General features: G+C 34.5%; 1 protein-coding gene across 1 annotated transcript in view; it reads left to right on the top strand.

The window, feature by feature from the left end:
- The window catches only part of TANGO6 (transport and golgi organization 6 homolog), a 190,183-nt gene that overhangs the window by 14,984 nt on the left and 153,439 nt on the right, over positions 1–21,760 (top strand). The window contains 1 exon segment of the mRNA XM_074286127.1: positions 3,541–3,626. Within this exon segment, the coding sequence (XP_074142228.1) occupies positions 3,541–3,626 (86 nt within the window).

Here is a 21,760-nt window from a genome sequence, read left to right as displayed (position 1 = left end):
TTCAGGGAGAGCTTATCTAAGGAGAGGTTGCTCTGCTTCGCTTTAAAAAAGGAACAATTTGACATTTTGCTTGAATGAAAGAGTTTGTTTTACAGAGTCATTTTAGCCTAATAATAATGATCAGTAAACCGGTCATTTCATTTTAGTCTAATAATAATGATCAGTAAACCAGTCATTCCTTATTATTGCTTAAAGGATTATAATAATTCACAGACATGGGAGATAGTTTTTGAGTGAAAAATGTGAATTATCTTCAGAGAAAGTAAAATGTCTAAAATCAACTAAGTGGCATAGTGGATAGAGTGCTGGGTCTAAAGTCAGCAATACTCATTGTTCTAGGTTCAGTGTGGCCTCAGACACGTGCTAACTGTGTGATCATAGGCAAGTCACTTAAATCTGTCTGCCTTTGTTTCCTCATCTGTAAAACGAGCTGGAGAAGAAAGCCATCTAAATATCTTTGCCAAAAAAACAAGAAAAATGGAGTCACGGTCAGTCAGACACGACTGAATAACAACAGAAATGTTCTTTTCAGAACTGGAGTTCTAGACTCTTAGTTTTTGTGTTCACATAAGCGAATAATGCAACAGACCTATGAGGTATTTTTAATGAATAAACATTTGTTAGAATAGAGTAAGCTTGGCGACCCAATGACCAGAGGACAAGACTTGACATAAGGAAGAATTGAGTTCAAATCTTGCCTCAGATTCTTACTAGTTTGGGGGGGGGGCTCAGTTTCTTGATCTGAAAAATGGGAAGAAGAAAAAGAATAACAGTGTCTACATTACAGGCTTGTTGTGAGGAAGCACTTAAAGCGTGCTATAAATGGTGGCTATGGTTATTATTACTATGACTACCACAGCTTGTGAGTAACTAATTAGTTCAATTGGTTTGAACATTGAGCTAATGAGGGTAGAACTGTCGGTCTGATTTCTCTGTGGCTCATTTAATTTCATTCTTTTCCATAGTCACAGGCCTTGTTTCACGGTCAATGCTTTTGATTACATGGGCGACTAAGAAGAAGTGTAACTTGACTCATTATCACTTCTAGAAAAATAAAATACACTTATAAACAGGATTTTATGTAATTAATATATGCTTTCTTTTTTCAGGAACATGAAGCTCTTAGGTCAGATTTTTTGAATGCTGTCATTTTGGGGAATGGCAATTATGTAGACTGGCTGATTTACTGCTACTTAAAATCTCATTGTTGTAGTAAAGCTTTTTTGGATAGAAGCAGATCCTTATTGTTGTTATTTTTAATAGGTGGTTTTATTGATATCTTTTGTTTTAACTTCAGTCATTTCTAGATATACTTCTCTCCAGCTCCAAATTCTGCCCTAGGAATTGAAACCTCCCTTATAACAAAGAATAAAAGAATAAAAAAAAGAATAAAAGCAAAAATAATCGATACAGTGATTATATTTGACAGTATATGCAACATTTTCCCTTCATAGTCCCATGGGGGAATTTATGTGTGTGTGTGTGTGTGTGTGTGTGTGTGTGTATGTATATATATATATATATATATATATATATATATATATATATACATATACACACACATTTAAATATATATATATATACTTATTTTTAAACTTATTCTTCCTCAAATTAAAAAAGAAATAAAAATTGGATCTTTATTAAAAATGAGCACTATCAGAGCAGAACAGATCTATAGGGTCGCCATCTAAAATATATGTGTCATTTTGTACCTTGAATTAACAATACATGAGTAGCATGCTTTATGATCAGTCTTTATGAAGATAATAATGAGATGGGAGATTTGTAAAGTTTTTAGAACAGTGGTTGGCTGTATAATACACATTTAATAAATAATGCCTTTTTCTTCCCTTCTCCCCTTTAAAGTCTTAGTTAGTCATTGCATTGATCAGTGTTCCTAAATCTTTTTTTTTTTTTTTTAACTTATTATTGGATAAATTGTTGTCCTAGCTCACTTTACTCTTCATTAGTTTCTTTTTTACCCTCTTAGTCTTCTCTGAAATCATCTCTTTTGTCATATCTTATGATGTGAGTATTATTCCATTATACTTCTACAGCATAATTTTGCTGTACTGTACTTCCCCTTCATTTCTAGTTCTTTAGTAAAAGAATTGGTATAAATATTTGGGTCTTTGGGGCAAAGGATATTTGATCATAATGGTTTTTCAGTTCTTCCCAGTCCAGTTTCCTTTTAGTGTTCTTTATATTGCTTTAGCCAATGTGAATATTGTTCTAATTCAGCTCATTTCACTCTGTCTCACTTCATATCCATCCCCGTCTTTTTCTGAATTCTCATATCCCCCATCTCTTGCAACACTGTAATATTCTATTACAATTGTAGACCATATTTTGTACAATGATTCCCCCATCAGTGAAATTCCAGTTTATTTCTAGTTCTTTTCTTCTATTAAAAAGTGCTTCTATGATTATATTGGATTATACTGGACCTTTCTCTATGCTTTTTACTTCTATGGTGTTTATGTCAATAAGTGGGCTCTCTGGGTCAAAATGTTTAAAACAGTTTAGTCACTTTTTTGCATAATTCCAAATTAAACTCCAGAACATTGGAGTTCCTTTCCTCACATTGTGTTAAGGTGCCAGTCTTCCTACAGTTTCTCTACCATGACTGTTGATAGGTTTTTGGGGACACCTTTGCCAGTTTAGAGAGTGTAAGGTGAAATATAACATTTTAATTTATATTTCTCTTATTAGTGATTTGAACCATGTTTTTATACAATCCATTTGTGCTTCTTTTCAAAGTTGTTCATATTTTTTGATCATCTGTTTATTGGGAAATGGCTCTTGGTTTTATTATGGTTGTGTCAACTCCCTCTATATCTTAGATGTCAGACTTTTATCAGGGACATTAAAGTTAAACTTTTTTAATTCCAGGTAACCTAAATGTTTTGTGATCTCAGTTCAGTCAGTCAGCATTCAGGTTCCTTCTCTGGGTCATTCTGGGGCTAGAGAGAACAAAAATCAGAAGGGGTTCTTAGACTCCATAGTGAAGAACCTCATGTTCTCTCAGGAGAAATGATGGGAAGAGGATTGGATTTTGGGGGAAAAAACATGAAATTGATCTTCCTTATACTTTGATTAAGTATTCTGTGTATGGGGACAGCTAGATTTGCTCAGGGGAAGTCAAAATAACCTGAGTTTAAATCTGGCCTTAGATACTTGATACTAGCTGTGTGATAGCTACTTTACCGATTGTCTTGCAAAAAAAAATAAAGAATTTGGTCTATAGTTGTGAGAATACCTATTTTTGTGCTTTAATTTTTAAAAATTAATATATAATATGACCTTTTATATTCAGGTTGCTTATTCATGTGGAACTCTGGAGGTATTAATTCTAACCTCTTTCTATTAAATTATTTTCCAGTTCTGTTAACAGTTACTTATCATCCAGAGGGGACTTCCCCCTAGTGATGTATATTCTGGTGTTCTATCAAATACTGGACTACTATTTGTAATTGCTTTTATTGAGACTTCTTAATTAATGAGTTAAAGAGGTTTTATCTCCCTGTTTATATTCTCCAGAGATGTCATCAGAGCTGGAATTACGTCCAGGAACCATCGTGGTAAAAGAGGAAGAACTTAGCCGCTGTTTGGAAGATGCATTTAAGGTAAGTAATTCCATAATAAGAATTCATTTTTGGATAATACCAAGATTTGTGAAGTTCTCTCCTAATAACCAGGTGAAGTAGATATTCTGAGTATTTTTATGCCTATAGATTCAGAGGGATTGCTGATTGCCCAAGATAGTGACATGGCACAGGAGGTAAAGCACTGGTCCTAGAGTTAGGAAGTTGGGAATTCAGATTCTGCTTCAGTCTTTGACCAGCACTGTGTGACCTGGCCAGGTCACTTAATCTCTGTTTGCCTCAGTTTCCTCAGCTGCAAAATGAGTTGTTGTGGGGATCCAATGAGATATTTGTAACAAGGACTTGTCACAATGTTTGGCATGTAGTGGGCATCACATATATGATTATTCCCTTCTCTTCCTTTTCCCTCTGCCCTCAAACTTCCAAAAGCATATAACTAGAGTCAGAGTCAGAATTTCAGCTCTGTACCTTGATCTGTGTTCTTTCATTATGTCAAACTACAACCCAATCTAATTTCTTCACCTGATTTAGAAGTCCAAATTTCAAGAAAATACTTTTGTCTTTTTTTTTGGGACCATGAGAATCAGGGTTGCCACCTCTAAATCTCACACTGTCTCTGAGAAATGAACACTGTGAAACTGTCCTTTTTAGGGATATCATTGAGACATACCTGGTGTGTATGTGTGTTTGTAATTTATCTATAATAAGAGAACTTAATACACAAGTATTAACAAATTAAAATCTAATAATATAAATAATTTCATTGTGCCATTTTCCTTTTTGCAATATGCATGCAAGCATATTTGGATCTATAAACAGTATGAAAATATAACCTTGATTCTATATAACTAATGGCTCATGTTTAATTTTTCTATAGAAATCCTATTTTAATAATATTTTTTCCTGTTTCCCTTCTAAGGAGGCTCACAACATTGATTAAAGCACTTTTAATGAAATGCAAACTTGAACCTTGTCTTGCAGTCTGATTTTTAGAATGTAAGTTTCTCTTACATGAGTATCTCTTACGAGTATCTTATTGTTGAAGTCTCCTTTATATTCTGTTAAGAGTTTATTGTGAATGAAGTTTGAGAATAAGCTGGTGAATTTTGAGAGTCCACATTACAGGAGGTTTTGTTGAAGCCTGGAAAGGCAAGTTGGAGCCATGTTTGTAAAGGACTTTAAATGCCCAAGGGAGGCATTTATACTTGTTTCTAGAGGTCATAAAGGGCTACTGGAGCTTATGGAGCCAGGTAATAACTGAGTTAAAACTGTGACTTAAGATTACTTTGGTAGCTGTGGATTGGAGAAGGCAGAGACTTTGGGCCAATTAGAAGGCAATGACTAGAGCCCGGTGAGATATAATGAGGGTCTGAATTAGGTTGATGGCTCAGTGCTAGAAGAAAGGGAATTGTTGGGATTGGATTAATTGATTAGAATTCAAATTATTTTCTTTTTAATTTTTATTGATTTTTGTTGTTGTTATTGTTGTCGTTGGGAAGATAGTGTTTTTGTAGTGGATGGAAAGTGGACCTTGGAGCTTGGGAGTCCTAGATTCACATTCTGGCTTTGTCACTCCCCTAATCACCCTATGCCCCAGGTAACTCTTTAAAATAAAAGTAGCAGGCAGGTGCCAGTCTGAATTGGTATAGGAATAGAATCATAAATCCAGTAGAGAAAAAAAAATGTTCTGTTTTGTTATATTGCCTTAATTTCTGAATAAGACCCTTCTCCCCCTTCTTAGAAAGTGCCCCTTTGCAACAAAGAACAAAAAAGCAAGAAAGGGAGGAAAAGGCAGTTCAGTAAAATTAGCCAATATATCAACTAAGGTGGTTGAACAAAATCAAAATTAGGATATGTAAAGTATTTGTTATCAAAAACAACTGATATAGATTTTAGTCAAAGAGAGAGAATTTGAGAATTACTTGATTGCCTGAAAATCATCTCCAAAGAGAAGACATGGATATAGTATTTTAAGAACTCATAAAGAAAACTGTCAGATTTCTTGGAATCAGAGGTCAAAAACTCTACCTGCTATCTCCTGAAAACACAAACACACACACACATACTCAAATTGAGAATATTCAGGAATGTCAGCAAAAGTCCAGAGCTTCCAGATCAAAGTAAAAATTCTACTAATAGTCAGGTTCATATGGCCAGGATCCTACAGCACCCGGCAGCTTCCACCTCTAATAGAGGAAAGATTTTGCAGTATTATACTCCAGAAGGCAAAAGAAAAAGATGAAGAGTTTACTGTGAATGCTAAATTAATAACAGCACCTATAACATCATAATAAACAATTATAACAGTTCTTGATATAACCAAGAATAATTAGCCCTGTTAAACTTAGTATAATCCTACAGGGGAAGATGTATCAAGCCAGAATTAGAGAGAATCTTTGAAATGAAAACACAGGAGACAAGAGAAACCTGGTAATGTAAATTCATTTGAGTATTCAGATATGATTACATATTAGTAAGTGTTTTCATTTTAATAGGGGGAAGAAGATAATTTGGGTTCAGAATTCCATTGTATTCAAGAGTCATTGAAGAAATAAAAGGGTGGGTATAAAGATAGAGAAGGAAGAGAAAGGAGAATATACTAGAGAAGAAATGAAGAAGGGTTGAGGAACTTATTGTTTCTCATGATTGGAGTACAGAATAATAATTATATATATATATATATATATATGTGTGTGTGTGTGTGTGTGTGTGTGTGTGTGTATACACACACACATATATACACATACATATACAATATTCTATATATATATGTGTGTGTGTGTGTGTGTGTGTGTGTGTGTGTGTGTGTGTGTGTGTGTCAAAACAGAAGAGTGGGATCTGATATCTCATGAACCTCAATCTTATCTACACTGGATAAAGGAAGGTTGAAAAAACACACACAGAGACACAATTTTTTAGAAAATTCAACAAGGACAGAGAAAGGGGAGGATACTGCTTCAGAGGAAGGGTACAGTTGAAAATGAAGTAATTGCAAGTAAAATAAACATCAGCTTGAAATGTATACCAAAAGAGGGGAGATTTAAAATATAAAAACCAATAATTGTTATCTTGGCTAGTTGAAGAGAAGGAGGTAGAGGAGAGAGATCAGAACACTTTGTTTATAGATTACTAATATGGATATTACGGCTTTTCTCCCCCCCCTCCTTTTTTTTTTTTTTTTGCAAAGAGAGGTGAGGGGGGAAAAGAGGAAAAATTATAAGGGAACTTGCTAGCTGTAAAAAAACTATTAATAGTAATAATTGTGAATGAAATGAATTAATCGATTAAATAGAGAGTAGAAGAATGGTGAGGAAAGCAGAATATTACATTGTTATTTACAAGAAATACATTTGAAACATAAAGATTTATGCAGAATTCAAATGAGTTGTAACAATTTCTTATGCCTCAGACAAATTAAAAAAGCAGGAATGGCATAAATATTCATGTTTAAAAAAGATAAGCAAGGATATTACATTATGCTTAAAAGTGCCACAGATAATGAAACAATAGCATTACTTAATATAGTACATGCACTGAATAATAAAGCATCTATCCAAGTACTTAAAGAAAAAGCTCAGCATGTTTCAGGGGAAAATAGATTATAAAAGTATTATAAATGAAAACTTCATTGCACCCCCTTCAGATCTACACAAATCTAGCAAAAAGAAAAAAAGAAGTTAGGACTTAAATAGAATTTTATAAAATTAAATATTTTAGATCACTGATGATTATTGACTGGGAATTGAAAAGAATATAGATATTCCTCAGCTGTGAATGGGTTTACAAAAATTGACCATTAAAGAAAACCTCATAAAGTGTCATAAAAATATTAAATACATTTTTATCTAGCACAGTGCAATAAAAGTAATCAATAAGAGCATTTGATTTTCATACTTGAATGGAGGCCAAAAAATATCCTGAAAAATATATAAGAGCAAAGAACAAATTACAGAAATAATAATTTTATCAAGGAAAATGATAAGACCAAGACAGTACATGAAAATCTGGAGGAAGTAGGCAAAAGTCATTGGGAAAAATTTGTGTCAAACTGTTTCATCAACAAAAGAGAGAAAAAAAGATCTTTGAATTGAGCATGAAACTAAAAAAATAACTCTAGTTATCCATTCCAGTAACTACTCTTGCCATTACAGTTTCAATATGTCATCATAAGGAGTTAAATGAGAATTTGGGGGGAATTTTTCGGAATACACAAAGGCCAGTAGATAACACAGAAAAAATTATAGAAACTCAGAAGTATGCATAGTATAATATCAATATATTTTCATATCATGATAATTCAAATTTCTTCTTTGATATGAAGGGAGGGCCAAAACATTTTACCTGGATTTTCTAGATCACAGGGATGCTGGGCCTTAACCTCTACATTGTGGAAGGGATAACTACAATTTAAAACCACAATCAAATACAAAAAAGAGACGTTCTAAAGATCAGAGATATAAACAAAGTCAGAAACAAAAAAGCCATTAAACTGATAAAAATAAGAATTATTTTGAAAAATAATAAAATAAACCATCACCAAATTTATTTCTTTTAAAAAAGAAAGCAAAAATAGTTAACAAAAGAACAGAGAAGTTATTAGAAATAATTTTGCCCAATTATATGCCAACAGAACTATCATTTAATGAGATGGATGAATATTTACAAAAATATAAATAATTCAGATGAACAAAACAAAAAATAGAGAATTTAAGTAACTTAATCTCAGAGCAAGGAACGGAATAAGCCATACATGTATGCTTAAAGGGAGAAAACAAATCACCTTAAAATGATAGGTCTTGTCATCAGGATCTAGAGGTTTGGGTTCTTTTGGAATGTGGAAATTTAGGAAATTAGTATTTTTAAGATCCTGAAGCCCAGGGCCTTCCAAATAGGTCACATACAAGTGTCTCCTAAGGATACAGGCCTAAAATGATTAATTTTGAATATAGAGGTCTGAATGAAAAAAATAAATTAAAATTTCCATCAGCAAAATAATTCATGGGATTTCAAGGTAGTTGCCCCCTTGGAAGAAGGAAGAATAAAGGAGCTGCCACCCTTCAGGTGAGCACAGAAGGCTTCCTGGTGCCGTTTGGCGCCTGTGAAGAAAGGGCCACTCTCTCCTCCAGCAATTGCATTTTAAACCTGCTCAGCTCTTAGCTGGCTGTAAAAGCACTTGGTACCACAAAGGGTCGTACCACAAAAGGTCTGGAATGTAACAAAACCAGGAAGGAAGTGGAGACGAGTAATTATTCCTTCCAGAGGGTTTTGGCAGCTCAGCTGCCATGAGAAAACAGAGGGAGAGTTTATGTTGGGGAAAAAGGTAAATATCATACAAAATTCTGCAACAAAGGACACATTGTTTTTGCTCATCGTTTGCTAATACCAAATTATAGACTGTGGCTTCAGAGGAAGGAAATTAGGAAAGCATCTCGGAGGGTAGAATTGATCCAGCAACAAGGAGAGGCATTTGATTTGACAGAGATGATTGTGAGGATGTAATGCTATCATTTTCCAGCTGTAGTTTTCTGTTGCTTTCTGTGTACCTCTTAGAACATAAGAATTGGGCCTTTTTATCTTGTTATTGTTATTTTAACTCAGAATTCATAGCAAACACCAATAAAACAAGCATCGTATAAAATAAGATTATTGCATGCACTTTCCAAAGTTAAAAAAAAAATGTCCATTGTTCTGTGGTTCTTCTTGAATCTATGTATCTAAAAAGCTCCATTGCTTGTGTGTGTGTGTGTGTGTGTGTGTGTGTGTGATCAATGTAGATTATTCTTATTTTGTTGGTCAGTGTTATTTTACAGATGTAATTCTTGTATTTCCATGTTTGTTTCTGACATCACATGGTGGGGGGGTGAATGAATGATGGCAGGGAGACCAATATTTTTTGAGCCAAAAGTAAATGTAAGAAATCATTCCTCTTTTCTGCTACTTACAATGTATGTACACAGACACATATTTATATACACATATACATAGTATGTGTATATAAATATACATGCAGTTGCATTGTGTATATGAATGTAGATCACTTTTTTTCAGCCTCATAATGTTTCATTAATATACCATAATTTATCTAACTCTCTCATTTTTGGATGTATGGGTTGTTTCAGAGTTTTCATTTTTTAAATAAGGCTAAAATTATTTTGTATAATTAGGATCCTTTTTTCCTTTTATTTAATGTTAGAATAATAGTCCTAAGCAATCATTTTGCTTGGTGAAAGAGTACGATCAACTTTGTGATTCTTGTCACACATTTCCAGGTTGTCATTGGTGAAACTACAGTTCCTCCATCAATAATAATAATACTGATTTCTCCTTAACTTTAATAATATCAAATCAATATACATTGTTATCAGGTGAATTCAGTGCAAAGATAGAAAAAAATGTAGGTGAGGTAATTATGACAAAACAGGGTTAAATAAAAAGGAACAAGAGAAACTAAAAAACTGGAGATGACATAGAAGCTAGTTGTGTGTGACAAGCACAAATAAACTTCATAAAAAAGAAAATGGATTCTATATTTTTTTACTTAACAGTATTTTTTCTAGTTACATGTAAACATAGGTTTCATCATGCACTTTTGTTAGATTTTGAGTTCCAAACTTTTTTTCTCCCTCCCTCCCTTCCTTCCTTCCTCCCTCGCTAAGACAGCCAGAAAACTGATATAGGTTATAAATGTATAATCATTTTAAACATATTTAATGGGTTCTGTTTTTAACAAAGACAAAAAGACTTGTTATTGATGTGGGAATTATCCCAGAATCAGTTGTCTGGATACAGTCAGATCACTCACCTAACATAATTATCATAACTAAGATTAGAATTAGTAATAAAGTAAAAATAAGTGTGAGAAACAAAGTAATGGTCCTTTTAACAAGTAATTAGAAATTAAAAAAAAAATGAGAAAGGGACAACAGAAATGACATCAGCATTGACTACAATAATTTCATCCAGAAGTTTAGCCAACATAAATTAATTGCCACAGCCAGAAGACCAAAAGAACCTAGAAAGCGACTTAGTCAAACATCTGAGCTGTTTGCCAAATGGAGATCACTGCCAAAGGCAACATTTGGTTCAAATATAAACTTGTTTATAAAAACTTAACATGGAGGGTTGATGGATGATTATGGTTAGTTTTCTTTCATAAAGTGGAACAAAGCAATGGAGGACAAAACCAATTTAAAGAAAGTTTTCTAAGAGATCCAACTGAGCAAAGTCATCTGAAAACCATTCTATGATGAATATGAAAAGCTTGCAAACAGAAGAAAAATAGAAAAGACTTGCAAAGGCTTGGATTGGAAAATTTATTTTATTCCATGCTCAGCTTTTCCCTCCTTTGTATTGAAGCCATCAAGGATCAGTATATATTGATTTGATTTGGTTAAAAGAAAAAAGAAAAAGACTTCATTAATTTACTAGCTGTCTGACCCTATGCAAGCCACTTAACCCTGTTTGCCTTAGTTATTCATCTATCAAATGATCTGGAGAAAGAAATGGCAAAGCCCGTAAGTGTCTTTGCCAAGAAAATCCCAAATGGGCTCACCGAGTCAGTCATGACTGAAAATAACCAAACAAAAGAAAAAAAAGGAAAAGGAACCCTCTTATTATTAATGATAGAACAGTATACTTCTATACGTTTATTGGTGAAAAATCTATCTGTGGTGGAGAAGATAAAATTGGGAGGATGTTGAGAGACCAGTATACAAAGTATCTCAATAAATGGAATATACCAAGAAATCCAGACCTTTTCAATACTAAGAAATGATGCTAAAGAAGACATATAAGTAGCTGCTGAACTCCATGCTTACTGCCCTATACATACCAAATCTTTTGAGAGTTGTTATCCTTACAGGAATTGAAGATGTCCTTAAAGGGACTACAAAAACACTTTCCCAAAGAACATTCATTAATGAACCACATCTTTACCATTTCACAATTAAATGAAAGTAGAGATAATGTAACATTCCATTGCATTGCTTTGTTGCTGAGGAAAGTACCTTTGAATTTTCTGCAGACTAAAACTCTTTTACAGACTCCTTTATAACCAGGTATTTCCTGCCATCCATCCTTGACTATCATTTAAGATTCTCTGGAAGATTTAATAAAATAAGAAACTCTATTCAATGCTCCTCTGAGAGTAAACATCAAAGGAAGCCTAAAACTAAGAAGGGGGTGGGCGCTAGCCACAGCTACTGTGATGGAAGTGAGCCAGCATTATCTGAGTGGCAGGAGGGTTCCCTGAGAGTGATGAGCCCTCCCTAGGGTTCCTGTTTGTGGATGTAAAGGGATTGTTCTGATTATATTAAAGTCTCCTGGAACAGATCTGTAATCATCCTAAGGAGTCTGGGCAATCCACCACACAAGAAAGATAAAGTGGGTAAAGAATGTCTATTGCCTAGATTTCAGTGTGCAATGAATGGGATGAATTGCAGTGAGCTGGATCTAGAGTTGAACAGGGAGAAGAGAAGAAAGGGCCATGTTGCTTTTAGAAAGCAGGATTGTGTGCTTGCTCTCATGCCTTTTAGCATGTTTTCAACAGTGTGGTCAGCTGCCTTCGGTGAGCATGAAAACACAGGAGGGCCAGCTGCTGTGCTTCTGCTGCTTACTCTGAGCTTATTTACACATACTTTATATATGATTCTAACAAATTTGAATTCTATTTTCTAAACTTGCAGCAAATTAGAAACAAGCACATTTTAAATTTAAGACCTCCAAAATGTGCTGATCCTGAAAGCATTTGTTGATCAATGTTTATATAGATGGGAGATAATTCACTATACAGATGAGATAGAATCTCAGGGGACAAGAACTTTTCCTGTATACACAAATTATTCTTATTCTGATTATAAATGATATGGTCAGAGGGTACCTGGGAAATAGGAAAGAAAAAAAAAAGAGTTTTATATAGTCGTCCTTCCTGACTGAAGTGGGAGGTATTAAATTTATAAATATTTCCCAGTGTAGGATTAGGGAATATGTGCAAATTCTTTCCTAACCAGTCCAGTAAGTAGGGAGTGGTTAAGACAGAGAAGATTACTCAGAGGCCTTCAAAAAGTTTCTGGTCTTGAAAGTTCTCTCTCAGTGGGACAGATCAATAAGTAAGGGCTGAGTATAGACTTTAAATCATAATTGCAGCTTACTTTGTATAATCTATGAAAAATCATATGTAGACTGAATTTATTTTGAGATGCTTTCTCTTGACTTAGCTCCAAAATTCCTTTGTGGTCAGTATACTTACACAGCAAAATCATCCATTTATTAAGTGTCTGAGATTTGAACTCATGACCATTAGACTCCAGGGCCAGTGCTCTATCTATTGTGCCACCTAGCTTTACCCCTCTCCTCACTTTACTGTTTCCACCCCTACTAAAATGATAAATTTCATTTCAGGCATGCAACAAATCTCTATCATTGAAATGTAACTTTTTAAAATGAGTTTTTTGCTATACCCCTTTTTTCGGGGGAGCGTTTTACAGTTATTTCTGGGAATACTCCTGCCCTTTCCCTGTTCTCCTCTAAGGAAAATGTTGAATTTTCTCTTATAACAAAATAATTAAGCAAAAATAGTTGTTAGAGTGATTTTGCCTCTTCTGCCCCAATCAGACCTCTTCCTCCCTAAGGAAGATATAGTTTTCTGTATTGAGTAGAGAAATGTTTCATCATCCATTTTCTGGAACTGTTGTTGTTTATTCCTGATTTTTTAATGATCTCTTAATCTACACTGTTGTTGTCCTTATGTTATTTGGGAGCTACTTATTTCACTCTTCATATTTAAAGAAGACATTAATATGCCTGCCTTATTATTTTTAAAAATAAATTATCAATTGAGATGTGTGGAAGACACTTTGAAATCATAAAGTGCTATATAAGTGTTAAATATTAGTAGGAGTGACATTATTTTTGGTCTGGACATTTGATTTCATCATGATCTATTATTAACAATATGCTGTTCAGTTTTGCTGAGTATAATTGCAAAGTAACTAATGTCCTTCTGTCTCAGATAATCCCTTTGAGATCTCTTGAGGGGAAAATGATAGCTTAATTGGATAGACTGCATTAGATTGAAAAGTCAGTTTCTGTCAGATTTCTGACCAAAATACTCTAAAGTATAAAGATACTTTATACTTGTATACAGATAGGAGAATTTGTTGTTGTTATTTGTACTTCATTCTTCTTTTGGTGAGTCTCAGCTGGTCTCTAGAAATTAGCAGGCTGGTCATGAGAAGTGTAACGACAGCTGTTCAGAATGCAGCTGTAAATGAACCAATAGGGAAGCATTTTTCCTGAGCCTGTATGATAGGAAATCATTGGACAGAACACGCATGGAAACATGGATAAGAGGCATGGGGAAACCTCCGTAGTGTCAAATATAGATTTGATTGTTTGATTTATTAAGTTCTGTGATAGCAAGTTTTTGCAGTAGTGAGCTGTGTGTGAGGTGGTCCCTTCCATACTTACAATCAGAAGCAGTAAGCATGTTTTCAGCAATAATTAATGAAAGCTTTGATTTCTTTCAACCATTCAGTCTTTTCGTCTTTTGCAGTCTATTTCATATCTGCAAGGGTATTTAAAGCTTACTATGATGGAAGACAGATTTGTGGTGGGAGTTGTGATAGGGTTTATAGGTGAAACTTTTTCCATAAATTTTATTTAGAGATTTAAAATTTATGCAACTGGGTCAAGATGGTACAGTTAGGACAATGTCATGTAATAGGACAGGATAAAAGGTACCTAGGGCTGCTGGACACTCAAATGTTATTGAAATTGGAACGATGGAAATTCTACCAGTGTTTTATTTGGAAATAGAGAACATTTTAAGCTTATACATCTACATTTTTTACTAGAGCAAAATTAATATAGTCAAAAAGACAGGAAAGGAGGAAGCATTGGCTTCAAATGGTATCTATATTTGGCACCAGAATGCTCAAATGCTGGTTTAGAAGGGTGTTTGGAGCTCCCATTTTGCATGACCACTTCATAGACATAGTTTTCTACCTGGAGAAAATTAGCTACATTCTGAATTGAGAAAAAGTATCTTATTTCAGTAGTCCATGGACTGGGAGCCCAAGTTCCCCTTAAAACTATTAGATATTAGAAATTAAATGGTCGTAAAATAAGAGAGAATGTTAAGTACCCTGCTTCCTTCTCATCTCCTGTGTGTGTTATGCTTTTAATTCTAGAAATTGTGGCTTAAGTAAACTGCGTCTTTTTTTCCATCTAATCACAGTGAATTTGAAATTAAGATTATTTCATGAAATTCGTGGTTTCACTTTTCTAAATTTGAGTAAATTTCTGCTGAATGAATTAAAACATTAGAACTACAAAGAACTGTCCAATTTCCTCATCTATGAAGGGAGATATTGAAAGCTAAGGAAAGACCCTGAAGGTGGGCCTGGGCTGTTGGAGGTATCGTGCTTTGCTTTCTAATATGCTGCTGTTCATCCCAGTTTTAAAATTGCTTCAGTAAGCACTTTATTAGAAGGACCAGAATTCTGCTAACCAAGGATTCAGATGTCAAATTGTTAGGTATTTGAAGATAACACATGACTCATTTAATCTCGCAGTGGTTCATTCAGGTCCTAGCATGTACTTAATTTCAGTGTTTGAATCAAGAAAGTGGCTTAGTTGAAGATGAAATCTCAGAAGTTAGGATCTCAACAAGTTGTACGTCTTTGGAGAAGGAGTGCGTGAATAAATTGTCAGGCGCTTTTAGATCATCTCCAATTTTATTTAATAAGTTGATTTTGCTGGAAAAAATGATAACCCCATTTCAATATATTTTTTTTTCCTTTATAGTCCTATGTTTTTTGTACAGTTAAATGCATTGTTGTGAGAAGGGACTCTGTAGACTTCATCAGTCTGTCAAAGGGGACCTGAAATAAACAAGGTTTAAAGAAAAAAACACACCTATTTTAATTCTTCCCTGTGCGTTCAGGTAGGATTTTTTTTTTTCTTTTTTTTTTTTTAAGGAAGTGACATTAGAATACAAGGTTTTGCAGGATATGCAATAGATTGCGATTCAGCATTACAATAAGAAATAGTAATAAAGTATTAACAATAGAGTAAAAGACTGTGGAATGGATCTATATTTCTTTCTGGATATTAGTACTTTTTTCATTGATTTGAAATAAAACTACAGGTTATTGTGTATTCACTTTTATCATTTTTGTTTTCTTTTATTTTTATTTAATCATTCTCCTTAGAGATGAATTCAGTTACTAGGTTGTTGAAGGATACATCTTTCCATAAGGTTCATCTCTGAAAAAAGTCAACCCTTTTCTTTAAGCAGTTGCATACATCTCTGACTTTGTTTAAAGTTTGGATGCCTTCGTTTGTCAGTCAATAGTGATAAAGTACTTCTGAATGACAGCTAAAAGGGGAGATCACAAACTGAAAGGAATGAGGAAAACTCTAGATGAGGCAGCCTTGATATAGGGGTCATCAAGACTACTTTGATTCTGCATATTAATCTAGCATATTCTCTGAGATTTAATGCTAACTCTCCACTCTCCCTATGTACTGGCTGCTTCTCAGCTTCCAACAAATGTGCCCTAGGTCTCACTATTCCTGGGCTTAAAAAATATTCACTTTACCCTGTTGTTCCCTTAAGCTTATATTTCTTAGTTCTTTCTCAGAAAAACTCTGAGAAATGGCTGGTTGCATTTGATGTCTCTTCTTCTTTTCCTCCTCATCCCTTTTAAAAATGGTTCACCAATACTTTTCTTTTTATGTTATAAGTTTCCCAATGACCCTTGTCCCTTAACCACTTTAGTAGAACTCTCCCATGGAACTAATAAATATATTCAAACAAAATAAGTCAAATACATTGGCCAAATATATGTCTTACTTCACACCCCTTACGAACCGCTTTTATTCCAAGGGAAGGGAGTCATACTTTACTGTCAGCAATCCACTGCATTGATCAGAATGGTGAAATCCTTCATTGCTTTTTTCTTTTGTATTATTACTCTCATCCTGTTCCTTAATGTCTTGATTCTGCTTATTTTGTTCTGTATCAGTTTATTATGAGTCTCCTCACATTTCTTTGAATTTTTCATATTTGTCAATTCTATTTCCCATTATATTTATATGACAGTTTGTTTAGGCATCCCTCAAACAATAGGTTCTCATTTTATTTCCAGTTTGGTTACTACAAAGAGTAGCACATAAGTATTTAAATAGACAAAATAGTGATATAAATATTGGCATCTTGCATATATGTGTGTCTGTGTGTGTGTGTATTTTTCTGTGATTTTTGATGGTCTTTGACTTGGACATATACATACTAATGGTATTACTAGGACAATGGTTATGTATAATTTAGTGATTTGGAGGGATATAATTCCAAAATGGTGTATGGTTTGATCAATGTATAGATCCACAAACTGTGCATTAGTGTGCCTGTTTTCCCACATCCTTTCCAGATATCATCCGTTTCTTCTGGTCATTTTTGCTAATCCTATAGCTCTGCAGGAAAATCTCAACTTGTTTTGATTTGCATTTCTTGTATTATTAGTGATTTGGTGCATCCTTTCATGTGGTTATTGTTGGTTTGCAGTTCTTCTTTTGAAAATTCAATTTTCATATTATTGGACTATTTCATGATCCAGATATGATATCACTTCCTTTTATAATTTGGGTATCAGACAGATACCAGATTTGCTTCAGAGATTTTTTTTCTTTCTCTGACTTACTTCTCTTTATTCTAGATACATTGATTTTAATCTATGAAAAAACTTTTCAATTTTAAAGTCATAATTGTTCATTTTAGTATCTATGATCATCTTTATCCTTTAAGTGGTTGAAATTTCTCTTCTAAAACCACAATTGTACAAGATAGCTCCTGTTCTCTTCTAATTCTTAAATCATGTGGCTTTTTATTTTTAGGTTGTGTATAGATTTGAGGTTTATTTCCTTCTCAATCCTTTGCAGTCCAGCTTGTGATCTTACCCCTTAATTGAAATTGCTATCTCCAAGGTAACCAGTGTGTCTTCTCAAACCTCATCTTTCTTGACTTCTTTGTAACATTTTAAATATTGCTTAACTTTTCCTTTTGGATAATTTTACTCCTATAATTTTTGTGATATTACCAGGTCTCTCATCTCTCTAGCCAACCCTTATCCATTTCCTTTGTTAGATCAGTATGTCCTGCATATCCAAGGTGCTTTCTAGTCTTTCCAGCTTATAACTCTGCCTCTAGTCTTTCTGCTGACATTCGGTCTTGTATTTCCAACTGCTTTTCATCCATCTCATTATCCAGTAGACAAATTGAGTCCAATAATAAACTCACTATATTTCCTCTAGACTTTTCACCTCTTTCTGACTTTGCTGTCACTGTTGAGGGCAGATCCCTTAGACTCACAGCCTCAGAGTTATCCCAGATTCCTCACTATCTCCTCCTCCCCTCCGCCCTCCATATCCAAGCTATTGTCAAGGTCTCCTGATTTCACTTTTGCACCATCTCTCCACTGGTTCCCTAATAGCTCCATAATGAAATATAGAATGTTCTATTTGGCATTTAAAGCCCTTCATATAGTCTCTTTCTGCTTCACCTTATTCCCCACTATATACTCTTCGATCTAGTATTGCTGACTTTCTGGCTATTCCATGAACCTTGGCACCCTGTCTCTTGGGTCCAGGCATTTTTCTTGATTGTTTCCCATGTCTGGAATGCCCCATCTCCTTATTGCTAACTGCTGGCTCCCTGAGTTTCTTCATGGCTTAAATTAAAATCTCTTCTCCTACACAGAAGTCTTTCCTAATCCCTCAATTCTTTTGTTTTCTATCTTTTATTTCCTTTAACATATTTGTTTATTGTCTCCAGCATTAAACTGTAAGCTCTTTGTGGTGGGGACTGTGTTTTGCTCTTGTCTTATATCTCCGATCCTTAGCGTAGTACCTGGCAGATAGTAGGCACTTAAATGTTGGCCTCTTTTTATCTGCTTTTTTGATGAACTCAATGGTTCATTTATTGTCTGTATATAGACAATTCTCATATTCTTCATCTTGAGCTCTGTTAAACCTTATAGGAACAACTGCCTGACATATATCTCTAATCCCAAATGGATTTTGGCTTCCTTCCCAAATTTATCCTTCCAATCTTTCTGTTTCTATGTGTGTCCTGTTTTACTGTGTATCCAGTCACCTGGTAATGTTCACTAGATGAATATAAATAGAATTTTTTTTTTAATTTTTTTTCTTCTCTCATCCCATATTTTGACCTGATGAGTAACTTTGATTTAGAAGAAAGGTTCATTCATATTTTGATGATTTTTTAAAAAGGCATACAGAACTCTTACTCTTTAATGAATTCTCAATTCTATTCATTTTTTTTTTTTTTGAGAAACATATGAATCTTGTTGCTATACTTTAAGGATGTTTCTGGAAACATTGATATTAAACTTGTAAAAACTTAATATTAAGACCTAGACAATAGTCATAGGACATTGCCTTTTTTTAAAATCAGGATTTCAGAGTAGAGGAAACGAGAATATGTCTGGAGCCTATAGATCATTTCTGCTTATTTCAAGATCAAGATCAAGAATCGATGATTTCATTTGTAGGGATACCTTTTCAAACAGCAAGCTTTCTGTCCCTTAACTCAAGGTCTTTGTGAGGAACTATAGCTGAAAAAAATTTCACTTTATGTTGCTTCTCTCAGCTCATGTATGCTGGTTCTCATGTGACACCCAGAGCTCATAGTATAGCTGACATAGTTTTCAGTCTGCCAGGGTCATCTCTATGCCCTGCTAGGACACATTGTGCCAGGGCTTGGGTAGAGTCATTAAAAATGATCATTCATTAAAAATGTGCTGGATTAAATTTTTATTAGAGAGGTTGCATGTGACCTGGATAATTGCAAATAAACAATCAGAACTTATCTCTTGTCTGCGGGCTTTTGCCCCTTCATAGGTCAAATAATGCCACAGTGGAAAATGTTTTCTCATGACTCCACCAGGGAGTTTTTTTGGTACAAAAAATGATGGTAAGGAAGGATGGCTCCACAGGGATTAACATGGGAAAAATACCATCTACAGTCAAACAATGAACTCAAACGTTATCAGGAAGATCTTGTCTTTTCCTCATGTAATTGGTGATCTCATAATTAGGCCTGAATATTCTTTCTGAACTTTGTCATACAATACACTTCACTTAGCTGGGCTTACTGAGATTAGCTCAAGCACAAGAAAACAACTTTTCCGTCATCAAGCTTCAGAGTGGAGTCTGGAGGCTTAAAGTATATACAAAAAGATTGGGGTTGGCTTAAAGGGACAGTGTTCTCTGCAAAGTCTTAGAATTTCCAGCTTATCAGTAGTGATTCTATGAACTGTGATTTTTCCATTAATGGGATTCTTATCTTCATCACAATAAAAATCACTAACATTTATATAGTGCTTTTAGGTTTTATAGTGTATTTTACATTTATAACTGTATTTAATCCTGATTTTACAAACTTGGAATGATTTTTTTCCCCCAACTACATTTAATTACTTTTATCTTTCTTCCTGCACATTTTCCTTAATTTTGAGTCTTAGTTATCACAGTCACTAATTTGTATTTATAATAATAATAATGTATTTTGAAATACTAATATGATTGATTGAAATATTGAGTCATGCAAGCCTTTCCAATAGGTAAAATGAGAATAGAATTCCTAGATAGGTAGTACTGTTTTCAAATGTACATTGATGGATCCAAGGACTGTCCTTATAGAATCAAGCAAGCTGTCAACAAGCATTTATTACAACCTTTCTATGTGCTAGATGCTAGAAATATGGTAAAAAGAAAAGCCTGAAATGTTTAATATAAAACCTTGTTGTCAAATGCCAAAGATAGCAACATTTTAAAGCATAGAATTCTAAAGTTTTGGGGGAGCTATTTTCTTTGTTTCTAATTGTCCTGTTTTTGGAGGGAGGGCATTTTTATTGCTGTACAGATTGAAGGTAAGGTATTGTTATTCTTGAGTCGAATAGCTTGGTGGCCGTAGGAAGGCTTGCATTAAAATGCTGCTTTGACATAACTAATCCTAGGGAAATCAAGATATTTTGGAAGGAGTGCTGAAGATGGATGTATGAAATCCCATGTTAAAGTCCTGCCTTTGCCACTCTCCTGACTCTATGATTTTGTGTACCATTTTAACTTTTCAAAGCCTCAGTTTCCCCATTTGTAAAATGAAGATTATAATGTTTGTATCACCCACAAAGAGTTATTGTGAGGATTGAATGAAATAATACGTGTAAAGCATTTTGTAAGCAGCAGCTATGATTATTTATTACAAATAGATTACTGCAACACAGATTTAAAAGATAACTGAGAACAGGGAGAATCCCTTATACAAAATACCTGGCAAGTCATTCTCCAGCCTTTACTAGCAGGACCTTTGGTGAAGTTTTTCTTTCTATGAATGATAACTCTTCCTTTTTTCACCTTATACCTATTACTCCTAACTCTGCCCTCTGAGGCCAGACAGAACAAATTTTATCCTTTTTCTTACAGTAGTCCTTCAGATAGTTGGAAGTCTTCTCTTTGTTAGACTAATCATCCTCAGTTCCTTCTTCCAAATGGCACGGTCTCAAAAACTTTCATCATCCTGCTTCCTTCCTCTGGACGTTTATTTGTTCATCATTGTCTTTCTAAAAACTTGTGTCTGGCACTGACCATGGGACTTGAAATGTTATCTGACTAAGGTGGATTGCAGAGACACTCTTAGCTCCTTAATGCTGAACACTGAAGCTCCGTGATAGAACCCAAGCTTGCTCCCTTCTCCCTGCCATCTATCTTCTTAACAGCTTGACAGCCCACACTAGAAACCATGTCCTGGAGGGTTTAATTCTTTCATTTCCAGTCCTTCAGTCTGGGCAGCTGCTGACTTGATTGGTGATTGCCCGAGTAGGCTCATGATTTCAGACTGACCCCAGAGGAGTGTGGCTCTACTCCGCTCCCTAGTCCTTGTCCAGGCCATCTTTTCAATAGCTTCCCTGTCATGTGTATAATTTCTTTCTCTCCCCCTGCCCTTTTTCAGTTCTGGAATCATGGGTCATAACAGTTCTGCCATTTTTTTGGGGGAAGAGGTGTGTAAATCTACTCCTCTGGCTCCAACTGTATTATTCCAAAAGGTTTCAGTAATCTATCTTCTTCCACCTCCT

Source organism: Sminthopsis crassicaudata, chromosome 2 (genome assembly GCF_048593235.1).
Source record: "Sminthopsis crassicaudata isolate SCR6 chromosome 2, ASM4859323v1, whole genome shotgun sequence".
NCBI lineage: Eukaryota > Metazoa > Chordata > Mammalia > Dasyuromorphia > Dasyuridae > Sminthopsis > Sminthopsis crassicaudata.
Note: the sequence above shows the minus strand (reverse complement) of the source record. Positions and strands in the feature narration are given on the sequence as shown.